The sequence below is a fragment of the Perissodus microlepis genome, chromosome 17 (genome assembly GCF_051167445.1).
Source record: "Perissodus microlepis isolate ML-2025 ecotype Zambia chromosome 17, ASM5116744v1, whole genome shotgun sequence".
In the NCBI taxonomy this organism is placed as follows: Eukaryota; Metazoa; Chordata; class Actinopteri; order Cichliformes; family Cichlidae; genus Perissodus; species Perissodus microlepis.
In genome coordinates this window covers 9,899,465-9,915,008 of record NC_140477.1, presented here as the reverse complement: position 1 = coordinate 9,915,008, position 15,544 = coordinate 9,899,465, and the positions used below count along the sequence as shown (strand labels likewise).

General features: G+C 40.8%; 1 protein-coding gene across 16 annotated transcripts in view; it reads left to right on the top strand.

Moving 5' to 3' along the window:
- LOC146369221 (ELKS/Rab6-interacting/CAST family member 1-like) overlaps nucleotides 1–15,544 on the top strand; it is a 156,047-nt gene that overhangs the window by 102,609 nt on the left and 37,894 nt on the right. For all 16 annotated transcript variants that reach the window (XR_014797314.1, XR_014797317.1, XR_014797315.1 and 13 more), the window contains one exon: nucleotides 11,978–12,125. Coding sequence is in view for 11 of the 16 variants with exons in the window: in XM_084909639.1 (XP_084765765.1) it covers nucleotides 11,978–12,125 (148 nt within the window). In the remaining 5 variants the exon portion in view is untranslated. The remainder of the gene's footprint in view (nucleotides 1–11,977; nucleotides 12,126–15,544) is intronic.

Here is a 15,544-nt window from a genome sequence, read left to right as displayed (position 1 = left end):
GTTTTCTTCTTTCTTCTTATGTGATGAGAAAGAGATTATTTTACCTCTCATCACGGCTTTCCCTGCTTCCCAGAGGACAGATGCTGATGTTCCAGGAATGTCATTAAAGCCTAAATATAGAGTCCATTCTTTTTTAAAGTATTTGATAAACTCTTCGTCTTTGAGCAGTGATGTATTAAATCTCCAGTTTTTTCTTGGTGTAGTATTATTCATCTGTATTAGTGTTAAAGATACAGGAGCATGATCGCTGACAGCTATAGGATGAATCTCAGTGTCTGTAATGTTACTCAGCAGTGAGCTGCTGACCAGAAAATAATCCAGACGAGAGTAGGAGTGATGGACATGTGAGAAGAAAGTATATTCCTTACTATTGGGGTGAAGGGAGCGCCATGCATCGCAAAGACCAAAGTCGCTCATATACTGTTTGATTATATTTGTGGACTGCCAGTTACGCTGAGTTCCTGCTGTATTGAGCCTATCCATTTCTTCATTTAGTCCCAGGTTGAGGTCTCCCCCCAGAACAATTGTGCAGTCTAGGTGTTCGGAGAGTGTACTAAAAAAACCGTGGAAGAATGAGGGGTCATCAACATTTGGACCATATATACTTACAATACCTAGCTTTTGGTTAAGTATAGATAGTTTGACGATTAGGAATCTGCCCTCTGGATCTATAACTGTATCAAGTACTGTGAAATTAATATTTTTATGTATTAGAATTGCTACTCCTCTTTGTCTAGAATTATAACAGGCTGAGAACACATTAGGAAACTCAGGTGTTTTAAGTTTATTCAAACCTGTGACAGGCATGTGGGTTTCTTGTAATAAAACAACGTCTGCCTGTAATTTTTTAAGTTGGTTAAGTATTTTTAACCTTTTTTCCCTAGAGCCAGCTCCATGCACATTCCATGTGACAAATCTTAGCATGCCCATAGTTGTGTGTTTGTGGCTAATGATGTACGCTGTGTGTCTCGCTTAGACGGGTGAGGAAAATGGAAACACATCATTTTTTTTTTTTTTTGGTAAGTAAAGAGAAGAAAATGCGCGGCAAGAAGCTCCATAGGTCTGACTATGTGTGTGTGTGCTTAATAACTAATATGAGCAAATGTGTGCATGTGTCCTATATCTGTGTGCGCTGTGTGGCTGTTGTAAATGTGTTGCCTTTAAACGCATGTGTGTGCGTGATCGTGCAGAGTAAGCATGTAGAAATAGACAGTGTCGTTTGTGAATGGATAGGGAAACAGGTGATCGACATAGTGATAGAAAAGAGAAGCAAATAAACCAAAGAGCAAGGTGCGCGACAAGAGAGAGAGAGGAAAAAAGAAATAAAAACAGAAACATTCCAATTAAAGCATTGGCGGAGAGTGACGGTGACGTTATACTAAATTAGCAAACTGAAATTACATAGTTAAGCAAAAGTTAATACAAGAGAGTGTGAGTGAAGAGAATAGTGTAGCGGATTCTTATCTGGTGTGCGGTCAATACAGCCACGGAGTAGTGCCAGGGTCGCGGTAGAGTTGTCCGTCCACGTAGAGCCGGTCCACGGCGATGACAGCCCGGGAGCCTTTCTGGATAAAACTACGTCGGACTGGGAAGAGGACCCTGCGTCGTTCCAGGATCTCTCTGGGGAACTGATCGTTCACGCTGAAATCCGTTCCTTTCAGCTCTCTGCCGCGACTCTTCACCTGCTCCTTCTGCTTGAAGTGGCCGAATTTGGCTACAATAGGACGTGGTCTCCCACTTCCTGTCTTCGGAGCCCCTATGTGATGCACTCTATCGAACCCTATGTTTTTCACCGTGTCCTCCAGCAGCTTCAGGTGGATTTTAATGAAGCTTCTCACGGTCGTTTCCGGGTCCTCTCCGGCAGACTCTGGAATACCAGAAAACACCAGATTATCTCTCATGCTACGGGCTTGTAAATCTATAACGGTCTCTGTTATTTTTTTATTTTCTATGTTTAATTGGGTCACATTATCGGTTAGAGATTTGACCGAGTCCCGTAGCGTGGCGTTTTCCGCAGCAAGTGTTTCCACCTGCCGCTGGCTGAACTCCAGGGATTCTTTTAGAGATTTAAATTCCCGGTGTAAGATCTCCACCAGGGACAGCCTTGCATCGAAACTGGACAATCGCTTATCGATTGACTCCAGGATGTCGACGATATCTTTGCCAGCAGGCGATGTTGTGCCGGGGGAGTCTGCCGGGCGATATCTTTTAGATGACGGCGTCTCAGCTTTGGCCGGGGAAGACGCGCTCTGGGCCTTCTTCATTACTAAATCTTCAAAGCACCGGTCGATGTATTCTTGGAGAGCGTCTAAACTCTCCTCGTTGTCCTCCAGGGTGTTAGAGATGATAGGACAGATGTTGTTAGTTATATGACAGTTGGTTAGTTTATTTGGCAATACTGAAGTTTAAAGAAACTTTGTTAAATTCTATGCTACCATTCGCTTTTTTTTTTCCCGCCAAATCTCCGGCGTCTGACGTCACCTACAACATGGGTCGCTTACCTTTCCCCGTCACTTCCGTCACTTACCTCTCCTGAAACGCCCCGAGCTCCTGAAACGCCCCGAGCTATTCTTCTCATTTCTACTTTGCACTCTCCTCTTTGTAAAAAATGATCTTTTAGCTGACCTTAAACAAAAATATCACAGTCAATCTTTTGCCCCTTCGCTGCTTCCCTGTTTCTTCCTCATGCACAAAAGAGAAAAAGCAGGAAACTGGATTTTTTTTTATCATTAGTTAATGGTATGCCTGTTCACACAATTTCCAAATTTACCACCTTTCATGTGTCAATTTTTCTCTAAAGTCACCTTCAAGCTAAGTTGGTAAGGTCTGAAATTGTTTTAATTTATGTTCTTCAGTGTGATCTGTCTAAGTGTGATCCAAGCCTATCCAATTAGTACCTTATACGTGTCTGTTAAAGACAAAATATCCATAGCACTTGATTGTCTTAATTCCTTATCCAATACAGGATCACAGGGAAGCTGGAGCCTACCCCAGTAGGATATAGCCTGTTCACGTCAGCAGTCTATTACAGGGCTAAAACAGAGAGACAGACTACCATTCACATCTACAGCAAGTTTATAATCACCATTCAACCTAACGTGTGTTGTTGGACTGCTGGAGTACCCAGGGACAACATACAAAACTACACACAGAAAGGCGCCCCAGTCTTTTTCAGTAGCCACTGTCACCTCATAGCAAGATGGTCCTGGGTTCAAACTACCCACAAGCAGGACCTTGCTGTGAAACTACACTGTTCACCACTGCAGTGCCCTCTTTTTACAGCAGGGCTCAAAATGAGCACATTTACACATTTTATGCCCTGACACATAGACCACAATAAAGAAAATTTGAGAAAAAGAACACCTGATAAAGGATTGATCATATATTTCTGTTTCCCCAGACAAATTTGTATCGAAGCTGAAGTAAGAAGTTGAAGTTTTATAGCAATGCTGTCGACTTTAGTGTGCCAGCTTTTGCTCTAGTTTATCTAGAGCATCTAAATTGGTTCCTTTGGCCTGATCGACTCATCTTATTGGTTGGTTAGATAAAAAACCAAAAAAAGCTCAGTTCTATGCAACGCAGTTGGATATATTTTAAGGCATCTCTTCAACCTATAAAACAGAAACCAGCTCACAAATTTGTAATTCTCTAACTTCTTTCATCTTCTGGTGAAGCAGCTCAGAAGTGGCATGGGCAGATCTACAGGGTTAATGGAGAGCAGACACAGTCCTTTAACTGCTACATAAATTCTATAAATAATAAGAATTATCTCAGTTTGTGGAGATTGGAATGAGTTTGATTTTCTTTGTTTCGCTGTTTTCAAAACTTTCCTGTCGGCTTTTGTTTAAAGAGAACCAAAGCACTGATGGTTAACGTGATTATAGAGTGTAATTAACATATTTTTCCGAATCCCCAGTCGCCAGCTAAGTGAATTTGCTGTTTTTGCTTACCTCGAAACTCACTTATTTCTCAACACTGGTTAAGTAGGGGTCGAGCTGGTTTTGCGGGGAGTACTATGCACCAGGGGGAGAAAAAACTAAAAACTATATCAAAGTTTAAGTGCGATTAAAAAGTCTTAACAATTCATGAATATAGTTTTTTTTTTTTAAAGTAAACGTCCCATCACAGTGCTTGACACACACCGCGTAATACAGGGGTTAACGAGTCAACTCTGGCGTCCCACAAGCAGCCTCGAGGGTAACCAGAGCAGACAGTGTCACAGAAAACAATGGAGAGCTTTTTTGTTCAGTCGGAAACAGAGAACAGAGAACGGGGATTATTTCTAAAATAGCTCTGTGTTTGTCTTTGAAAGAGACTGGCCAGTATCACACTGCACTGAATCTACTTTACAGACACAGGGGCACACACACATACACACACTTCAGTCATATAGACACTAATGCAAGGAATAAGGCTTTGAATACACACAGAGAGCCTGTGAGCATGCACATACACCCTTACACAAAATACCAATGCAGTAGTATAGGCACAAACACACATATACACATGGCAGATTGCATTAAAGGGCAACAGCATGAAGAGATAATGCAGCGTACATGGGAAGCTGCTTTAGTGTGTGTGTGTAGAAAAATGCGAGTGATCTAAGACCAGGCATTAGGGTTTGTGATAAAGTGAGGGGCCTTAAGTGGTTTTAGAAAGGAGAGAGCCCCTGTGTGTGTTTGTGTGTGTGTTGGGGTTGGGGTCAGGTGCCTGGTGCATTTGTGTATATCTGCTTACTGTCTGCCTTGTCGCCACAGCGATGACATCATGGCACACGACCGCCAAATGACGGAAAGAATTCCTCCAGTCTTCTTTACAGACAGAGAGATAGCACGAGTGGTGAAGGATGAGGGAAAAGAAATGATGGAAACGAGAGCTGCAGTGTGGGTGGGGAGTACTGATAGAGAATAAGTGAGAGAAATTTTAGATGGAAACTTGTTAATAACTTGTAAAAGGCTTAAATGAAAACATATGGACTGTCTGTAGGACTGAAATCTTTAGTCAGCATTTCCTGGCCAATGAATTACACCGATAGTTGACAATTCCCAACAGTTTACATCCCTTTATGATAAGAAGGCTGTCCAATATAGCGAGGTGGTGGATAAGGGTGGTGGTCATTGTCACAAGCAACCTCAATCTGGTTGCAAAGCCTGCATGCCATCACGCAGCTGCAGTTGTTGGAGTAATAAATATATTTTTATCTTTCCTGCCTGTGGCCATCTCCCTGTACAACGCATCCACTTAACACACTGGTTACAGCTACAACTACACATGTTTCTTTTCCAGCTATTTATTTATGAGTGACTTATGTATGTATATATATGTATATATTGTACTATTCTTAGTTAGCGTATTGTCTGTCTTGTCTTAATGTTGGTTTATAATGGAGCACTGTAACAAAAAATAATTTCCCCCAGGGATTAATAAAGTATACTGATTCTGATTCTGATTCTGATTTTCCTACTCCAGCCTGTCTTGCATATATCATGTATTTAATTTTTTCCCATTGTTATATGTCTCTAACTTTAACCATGATTTATTTTCCATGACCATAAATTTACACATAAAATTATATTGAAGTCACCACTGGCAAATGTTTTTTGAGAAGACAGTAAATCAGTTCCTGGACTAGACCGAAGCTCTTTGGCACTGAAAGCTACTGTCGGGATTTACAGAGTGAAAAGGTAGTGATGGAAAGGTGTGGACAGAAGTTATTTTTGTGGCTTGTGTTTGTGAGAGTTTCAGGCTAAATCTGGGGAGAGGGGATTTAGGTGAATCATACGTCATCATCTGCAGTAAGAAATATTGATAAAGTGTGTAAGTGTATACAATTCCTGATGGTGTAAAAGAAAAAACAATAAGAAAACATAGAAGTAGAGCAAATGTAGGCTACCAGTCAGATTCAGGTTTATGGTATTCTATAAATGTGATATCTACTTTGTGCATCTCCTTACTGTTCATGCTGTCTTATAAATTTCCTCAGTGGAATACACGTTCCCCTGTAGACTCCATTTACCTTGCCCTCACTGACCTCAGTGAATTTCAGATATTCCTTCTGTGAGCAGAATGGACATTGCAATTATGAGGTTTTTTGTTTTTTTTTAACAGCAGTTGCTATTTACTTCCTCCACTGACACCTGCAATTTCTTCCACAGAAAACATCTCATTCTTCTGCCTCTCTGTGGTCTGCGCTGTCATGTTTTTTCCCCCAAGAAAACATAAAAACAGCTCCTACGTTATATTTGTCCGAGTACAAGTTCCAAGCTGTGCCATCATTTTGCACATTAGTAGATGAGCCCCAGAACTTTCCATTGAAATCTGTGCTTTTTTTTGTTTCCAGTTACAGTCTCACCCTCATTTTTTTCTGCTTAGTAAATCTGGTCCCTTGTCTGGTGATAGGATGTGGGGGGAAAAAACGGGCAGGTGCACCAGTATGTGTGAATTTATGATGACAACTCAGTAAACTTATCATTGGAATAGTTTTTAGTGTTTTTCAGTGTTTCTCATGTCATGTGGAAAAGAAAGTAATCATGGTACTCTAACCAGAATTGTGAAAAATACACCTTTACTGCTAGGAATTTAAGAATCTAAGTAACAGCCAGGTGCTCCTAATCAAATGCACTTCATTAATCAATTAACAGCAAATGCCAGCACCTCTATACAAGCATTTGTTTTGGCAATTTGCTGATCTGGAGCATTTAGGAGTGTATTAATACAATTGCAGGAGTGGACGTCCCAGCAAATTCACCCCAAGGTCAGACCGTGCAATGCTCAGACGAACTGCAGAAAAAACCCAAAAGCTACATCTCAGACTCTACTGGCCTCAGTTAGCATGTTAAATGTTGAAGTTCATAACTGTACAATTAAAGAAAAGAATGAACAAATATGCTTAGAAAGTTTCCAAGAGATCTTCACTCTAAAACCCTTCACTCTAAAAAGTTTACACACCAGATAACTTCCGGAACAATGTTCTTTGGACAGATGTGACCAAAGTGCAGATGATTGGCCATAGTGCACAGCATCACATTTAGCAAATACCAAACACAGTCTATCAGCACAAACACTTCATACTAATTGTCAAGTGTGGTGGTGGACGGGTGATGATTTAGGCTTGTTTGGGGACCTTGCAGTCACTGAGTCAACTATGAACTCCTCTGTATTCCAAAGTATCCTCAGTTGTATCAAATGAGAGGCCAGCTGTCCAAAGCTTGGCCTGTTAAGGTGCTTCAGCAAGGTAATGAATTATGGGATGGAGCTTATTCCATCCAACAATAATCTTTCAGGAATCTAGCTGTGAGAATATTGTTAAGTTGTCTCATCAGCATGTTATATATGATGTTATTTCAATGGCAAATCTTTTTTGGTTCACCCACTGCACCATCACAGCAGTGATATTGAAATAAATAACAAGGAATGTGTTTTTCTCATACAGTGCTTTTGTTGGCTTAACAGACAGAGAAAAGAGCTCATCAACACAAAATCCTATGACAGATACCGTGTGTATATATACACTACTGCCAACACAACGTCAAATAGTCACTGAGACGTTTTGTGTAAAATTACCACAGGATTTAATCCAAAAGGTGTATTCCAAAATGGAAAACTTACAGTATGAAAGAACTAACCTCTTTAACAAGATATTATTCTTTGTTAGTAGACCTTCCTTCATCCTGTTGCTTCGGAAAGACTTGAAACGGGAGTTACAGATCTAAGGCTGCACGTCCACTGGGACCCTTTCCTCCACAATGTGCTGGCTTCGTTGTCTTTGTTATTTTTAATGATAAGGACAGATTGGCAACAGTGGCAAGAGCATACTATGTTTTAAGTGCCCTTTCACAGTAGAATTATCCAAAGATTCGGCAAAAGAGTGCTGCACTCGAAACAGTTGTCTTTAACAATTATATAGCAATAGCAGTAGCCACAACCATCAGTTGTCATAAGCATGTGCTTAGCTGGGAATGTCAAGCATAGAGAGTGTTTCTGTGTGTGTGTGTGTGTGTGTGTGTGTGTGTGTGTGTGTGTGTGTGTGTGTGTGTGTGTCAGACGGAGAAGAAGGGAGAGCCACAGAGAGGCCCAGAATGAGACAAGTGCATCTGGAATAAATATGATTTTATCACCAGGGGTTTATAAGCGCCTTGTGCTGGCAGGTAACCCTCAGATATGGTATAAAACTAGACGCACTGTTAGCTTTAACAAGAGTAATGTTCCATTAGCCTCTCTGCATACGTGTGAGTCAGAATCTGTGTACCGGTGTTTGTATAAAAGGAAAGGGGAAAGACTGTGAGACTGTTCCAGTGTCTCACAGTCTGGAATGAAAAAGTCCATGTGCTAATGTTTGTATAAAAAGTATTTAATTGATTGGCTCACAGACGAAGAAAAAGACCATTCTTAGTAATAGCGAGGAAAAGTATTTCATAGAGTTAAAGACCCTTTTTTTGATTGCATGATGCGTAGTGTGGTATAAAAACCTTAAACTCCTAGGACCTGGCGTCCACATATGTGGACATCACATTTTGGGTTGTCTAGACCAAAATACTAAATATTTCTTTACTTACGAGGACGTTATACTACCACTGTTCTATCGAAATTTAAAGCGAGTGTCCTCATATGTGGATCTAATTTTTCTCAGGAACAAAAATCAGGTTAAAAAAACCCCAAAAAACATAATTCTTTGTTTTTACATTCATCAGGTCCCAATCAGCCCAAATAGCAAAGAGAAATTAAAAATGCGTGCCATGAAAGAGTTCGGGTCTTAGGGGGATAAAGAAAAGCAATACGTTTATGTATAACTGGCATAAATGGGGCTAAGTATCAATCTCATGTAGTTCACTGATTGCTCATTATTTTAAATTTCATATCATAATAAGAATTTTAGTTATTTCTAATATCAGCAGGTCTTCTCATGGCTCATAAGATAAAATGAAACACTAATACATGCAAATGACATTTTTACTTACTGAGTTATCAGTAAATATGCTGCAAATAATTAAGGCATCAAACATATCCAAATGATATTTGTCCCTAGTTTGTAGTGTTTGATCTTCACCTGTAGGTCTTTGATCTCCCTCCCTCCCTCACTCTATCACTAAAAAAAAAAAAAAAAAAAACCCAAAATATTCGAATAACTCATTTTATTATTAAACACTGGGATACCTGACAGCACCTAATTTGGCCAGGAAATTAATCTACCGACCCATGTCCCAGCTTCCCCTGTCAGTTTAGATGCATGATAGGACATTTGTACACTGACAGTTTGGTCCATGAGGTTGACCGAAGAATCTGTGGGTCTTCACACAGTCTAAACATGTAATCTGTCTTCATTTAGACACCCTCATCACTGCATTCCTTGTTGCACCGCTGTATCTCTCTGTGTGTATGTGACAGGGAGAGAGGGAGGGTTTAATTGCGTGTTGAGTAAAGAGAAAAAGCGCTCAGAAATGGAATCTAAAAAATGCTAATAAATTATACCTCTGTCTACATCAGTGTGGATTTCTGTGTTTTGGCTCAAACATTATGGACACCTCTGCCAAATATGCTGTTACTTTTTCACGTGTTGCCAAAAAAGCTCTGAACTGCTAAACGATGGACTCTATAAGACCACTAAAGGTGCCCTGTGGAATCTGGAAAAAGCTGGAGCTGCCGTTTTCTTGCACATCCCCAGAAAACCAATTACCAATTTCACTTCAAGTCTAATATGTCCAAACTCTTGACATTTTTTGCCTAATTCGTGAGTTGTTGATGCATTCTGGTTTCTTCTTTTTGAGTTTACTTTAACATTTAAATGTCTTAAAACTGTATTTGCAAAAAGACACTTTTACAAAAAGAAAAGTGAATGTGTTCCACTTTTTTTTTTTTTTGCAAAGTTGCATTTTTTATGTGTTCATGTGCTTGTTTGATTGTGTGTGGCAAGTCTTTATAGGAGCATTATGGGATTGTGGAAAAAACAGCAGCGATTTAGACTGAAAACAGATATAATTTTGAGAATTCTTAACGTTGGGTGTCCTTGAATGTGGTTCTGTCCAATCTGTGGCTGATGGGATGAATGGGATGTGGCTTGGTGCTTCTCGACCACATGGAATGCTATCTATCTGTCAACCAGATCATCCAGGCAGGAGGGAAAGATAGACGGAGTCAAAACGGCTGGAAATGGAGACAGGGACTAGAGAATGGTATGGAAACGGAGGGAGAGAGAGGCATATAGAGACTTGAAAATACATTTTTACATAATTGCTAATTGCAGATAATATCAAATATGTGCTCTTAGCCCTTCTTGGAATACTGGGGAGTTGGGAGTTTTGTGCTTACAACCAAGTTAGAAAATATGCACTTTCACGATTGTCCCTATTTTTCCCCTAGTTTTTCATCATTGTCATGTATCTTCTTATTATATAACTGTTTATGCAGGAAGAGCCAATCAAAAAGTGCAAAAAGTTGATGATGAATAAAATAAAGACATACCAGATAAGAACCACTGGGAAGTAGACTCACTTGGCACTTTGTAAGGAACATATTGTTTGTTAGGCACCCTTTTTACCTCCACAAGTGCCTAAAATCTTTGTGGCATAGATTCAGCAAAGTGCTGGAAACACTGATGCATCTATGAGAGTATGAATGTGTATGAATGTTAGATAGAAAGCAGTTACGTTGAAAAAGCATAGAAAAAAAGTCCTTCTATGAATTTGTAAATGAAGCAAGTTACGTAAATCGCTATACAGGAACCAGACCATTTACCATTTCCAGCATCACACAGTTCTTCCAGGATGTAAATCTCCCATTCCACCACATCTCAAAGGTGCTCTATTGGACTATGACTTGGTGGCTGTGTGGGTCATTTGAAAACTCATTGTCATTTTTAAGAAATCAGTTTGAGATTATATGAGCTTTGTGATGTAGTTCATTATCCTGATGGAAGATGGGTACACTGTGGTCATAAAGGGATACACATGGTCAGCAACAACACTCAAGTAGGCTCCAGTGCCTAAATGATGCATTCAGTGTGTGGTCCCCTGCTGCTGTAGCCCATCTGCTTTAAGCTTTGATGTGTTGATGCTCTTCAACATACCTTGATTGCAACAAGTGGTTATTTGAGTTCCTGATTGATGCCATTCTCCTCTGGCATTTTTGTACAGAGAACCACTGCTCACTGAATATTTTATCTTTTCGTGAACATTCTTAAGTAAACCCTGTGCAGGAAAATCCCAGTAGGTAAGCAGTTTCTCATGTCAGCCCGTCTAGCACAAACAACCATACAAAGTCACTTCGATCACCTTCATTCCCCATTCTGATGGTTGGTTTGCACAGCAAGTCGTGTTGACAGTGTCTACATGCCTAAATGCACAGAGTTGCTGTCATATGATTGGTTGATTAGATATTTGCATTAATGAGCATCTGGTATTTTGGTGAGTCTAAGCAACAATACTGTAAAACTCTTGTTTGCATGCTTTGCATCATAGTCACCATCAAGAGTCTTCGTGTTTTTTCATAATATAGAGCTTAAGTGTGGTTAAGATGAGTGTGCTCTTCTGGTTGACACAACATGGGTTTGCCATAAAATTAAAGGGTTGCTTCACCCAAATTAGTCTACAACAACGCCGTTGGTTATAGTTGTACTGGTTCAGAGTTTAAGGTGATCTATTCCTGCAATTTCTACGTTCAAACAGAAACAGGTGGAAAAGACTGGGCTTTAATCTGTGTTGACACAAAGAGGCATCTTGTGTCCAACGTTAGATTAACCACAGATAGTTTCAACTTTAAGTAATGTCATTGTAACGTTTCAGTGTCATTAACACCACAACTAGACCAGGAGCTGCACTTCTCCTGAAACATTCTTAGTGAAAAATTATTTCATAATATTTTTTATGGCGAGGAGCATTATTAAATGCTTTTAAGAATGTGTGTGAAGCAACAGTTTTCCTTTCTTTTGATGTAATTTTAATAAAAATGAATGCTTTACTAATCATGATTGGTCTCTGCGCAGGCAAGAGGCACTCCTGGCAGCGATAAGTGAGAAAGATGCCAATATCGCCCTGCTGGAGCTCTCCTCGTCCAAGAAGAAGAAAACCCAGGAAGAGGTCGCAGCTCTGAAGAGGGAGAAGGATAGTCTGGTTCAACAGCTCAAACAGCAGGTAAGACTCAAACACTGACATCCAAGGAAAAACCAGGAAAGCTTTTTGAGAGGAATGCAGGTTCCAAATCTGGGGGAAAAAATGTAAATAAAAGCAGGGGGAACACAGGTGAGGTGACAGTGACAAGAGTAGTAAAGAAAAACAAGACTGGCAGAGAGAAACTGAGTCCAGATGTAACCGCAGCACTCCAACCACAAAGGGTAAATTTAGGATTAACCTACCACTCCTACTCTCACCACATGCACACACAGAGTTCTGAACTTCAGCAGAGTTCTGGTGACAACATTTTCTTATGAACTGGTATTTATGTAAATGTTCTGTCCGCAGACACATGCACACTAACACACACAAAACCTTGCATGTCACCTTACTGGCACGGTTAGATGTTAATAAGTTCAAGCACACAAATGCTCACACCAATGTGTACACATTCCCTCAGGCCAAAAACAAGGATATAAACATGACCAAATGCCTCTGTGGTTCCACACAGAGGTCCATTCATACACACACACACTCCCACACACACACTCCATAACGCAGTTAAGGTTCTCGTGGCTCTTTTGAAATAACCAACTCCTTAGTGAATGAGCCTACTGGGAGTTTGGTGGATTTCTTCTTTACTGTTCTCTCCTCTGTATGTCTCATCATTTCTCTGGATGTGATATTACTTTTTATTAACTTGCTTAACCAACGAAGTATACGATGAGGTGCTCTACACTTTTTAGTGGAGCTTAGGTTTAATGTCACAGTAGTAAATGTAGATAACTTTCAGTATTAAATTAATATACACCTTAACTTTTGTTTATGGTAAGCCATAAACCATAAGCCATCCTTCTACCAAGGAAGGTTGTGATAGACAGTGGCTAAGAAGCATAATTCTTATTCCACAAGGTCAGAAAACATATAAAGTCTCTTCAGGAAGTTCTGGATGTCCCCTCTGTTGGGTCTGCCTGTAAATCCTCCAAAGGTCGGTGCCCAGGAGGCACCCTAACCGGATCTCTGACGAGACAGCTGTGGCTTAGGGGTGTCTACTAATCCCCTGTGTCTACAAGATTCTTCATTTTGCCCTTGATACATTAATACATTAATTAAGAGTGTCAGAATATTAGATCAAAGTTCTGTAAAAAGCAATGTATGAATAAGTATATTTGGGTCGACAGACGGATTCGTGCTGCGGCTGCAGTGATACGGACGCTGTACTGGTCTATTGTGGTGAAGAGAGAGCTGAGTGTAAAACCGCAGCTCTCAATTTACTGGTCGATCTACGTCTCTACCCTGACCTATGGTCATGAGCTGTGGGTGGTGACCGAAAGAACGAGATCGCGGGTACAAGCGGCAGAAATGGGCTTCCTCCGAAGGGTGGCTGGCCTCTGCCTTAGAGATAGGGTGGAAGTTCGGCCTTCTGGGAGGGGCTCAGAGTAGAGCCGCTGCTCCTCCACATTGAAAGGAGCCAGTTGAGGTGGTTCAGGCATCTGACAAGGATGCCCCCTGGGCGCCTCCTGGGTGAGCTGTTCCGGGCATTTCCCACTGGGAGGAAGCCCCGGGGCAGACCCAGGACGCGCTGGAGAGATTATATCTCTCGGCTGGCCTGGAAACGCCTTGGTGTTCCCCTGGAGAAGCTGGAGGAGGTGGCTGGGGAGAGCGAGGTCTGGGCTTCTCTGCTTGGGCTGCTGCCCCCGCGACCTGACCCCGGATAAGCGGAAGAAGATGGATGGATGGATGGATTTTGGCTTATCTCTTTATTACCAGTCCAGTCCAACGCCTGTGCTCCTTCTAATGCCACAACAATCCACCTCATGTTCCACTTCCTGATTAAGATTCTTGATGTTTGAAAGCATTTGCTTGGGACAGTTATTCCCTCAAACCAAAGGGAGCCAGAGCACTCCAGCACTTCCTGGCAAAGAACCATGGCCTCAGACTTGGAGGTGCTGTCTTTCATTCAGGCTGTTTCACACTTAGATGCAAACCACTCCATTGCATGCTGAAGATTGCGCGCCAGTGAAACCAACAGAACCACATCGTCTGCAAAAAGCAAGGATACTATTCTGAGGTTTCCATAATGGACACCTGACTCACTCTGGCTAGGTCATGAGATACTGTCCATGAATATCACAAATATGAGCAGAGACCAGGGGCAACAAAGTGTGGAGTCCAAATCGATAGAAAACATGCTTCACGTTGACAAAGGAACTTGCTAAAACACGCAGCTAGTAGCAAATAACCCCAAACACAGAGTTATGATGCTCAAGATGAGTCTACTTCTATCACAGCCAAAGCTTGATTTTTAGTAGCTAATAAAAGCAGAGACTGTCAGGCTTAACTGTCAGGCTTGTAGCATCATTCACAAGCCCTTTCATAATTACAGTCGAACAGATGTTTTCTGTCAAGTACATTTGGGATTAGTTTTCACGAACTTTGCTGTCAGCTTTGTGGAAGAACTCAAATACTAAAGGTGTTACGTTTCATACATTATACATAATAACAACCCCAGGACTGATCTTAACAAAATTCAGCTGTTAAATTATACATGGAAGTGTGAAAAAACAGGAAAATTACTGTACAGGGAATCCCTTTCTAACTTTTTTCCTTCCCTCCTCTATTTGCACTATTTTTCTACATTTCACTTTTTTTTTATTTGACCTTTGACCTTTGTTATCTGTTGCACTATCCAACCAGGCTTTCCATTTTATGTTTTGCTCAATTACTGCCAATACATCCCAGACAAAGGAACCCTACAGAAATACCATCCAAGTTTGTTTTTTTTTTTTAAATTTGATAGTTGCACGAAATGTAACTTTCACTGGTGGAACTGTCTGTTAAACTCGCTTAGATCATATAAAAATGTATTATCTAAGCATACTCTGTGTGTAATCAGCAATCTCGTAAGCACAGTGCACACCAGGCATACAGATATGATAACGACACATGGTAAATCATAACTAAGCAGAAATCGTAGCGCTTTACACTCACTTTAAAATCCCATGGTTCCGATTAACTTGTCATAAAGACCCCCAGAATACAAATGCTATCACAAGACTTTCGTGTTCAATGTTGCCAAAAGTTGACTTAATGTATGGAAGCTCCGAGGTTTCAAAAAGACAAGCATTGGCTATGCAAAAGAAAAGCAACATTTGCACGCCACAGTGTTTGAATAGATGTTTAAGAGAGAAGTGCAAGGTGTTAGAAAGTAGTGTCAAATGAAGTCAGAGTAACAGTCCTCACCCTCTCTCTTTTTTCCTTCCTCATCCCTCCATCTCGTCTCCGTCTCCGCGTTCTATTTGAAGTCATTTATGACACTTCAGGGTCTCGAAGGTGGTTACTGACAACACAGAGACTCAACTGTCTGCTGCTATGAGTGTGCGCATGCACGCAAGGGTGTGTAACGTTTTGCACAGCTCCAAGTCTCTCACTCTCTCTCT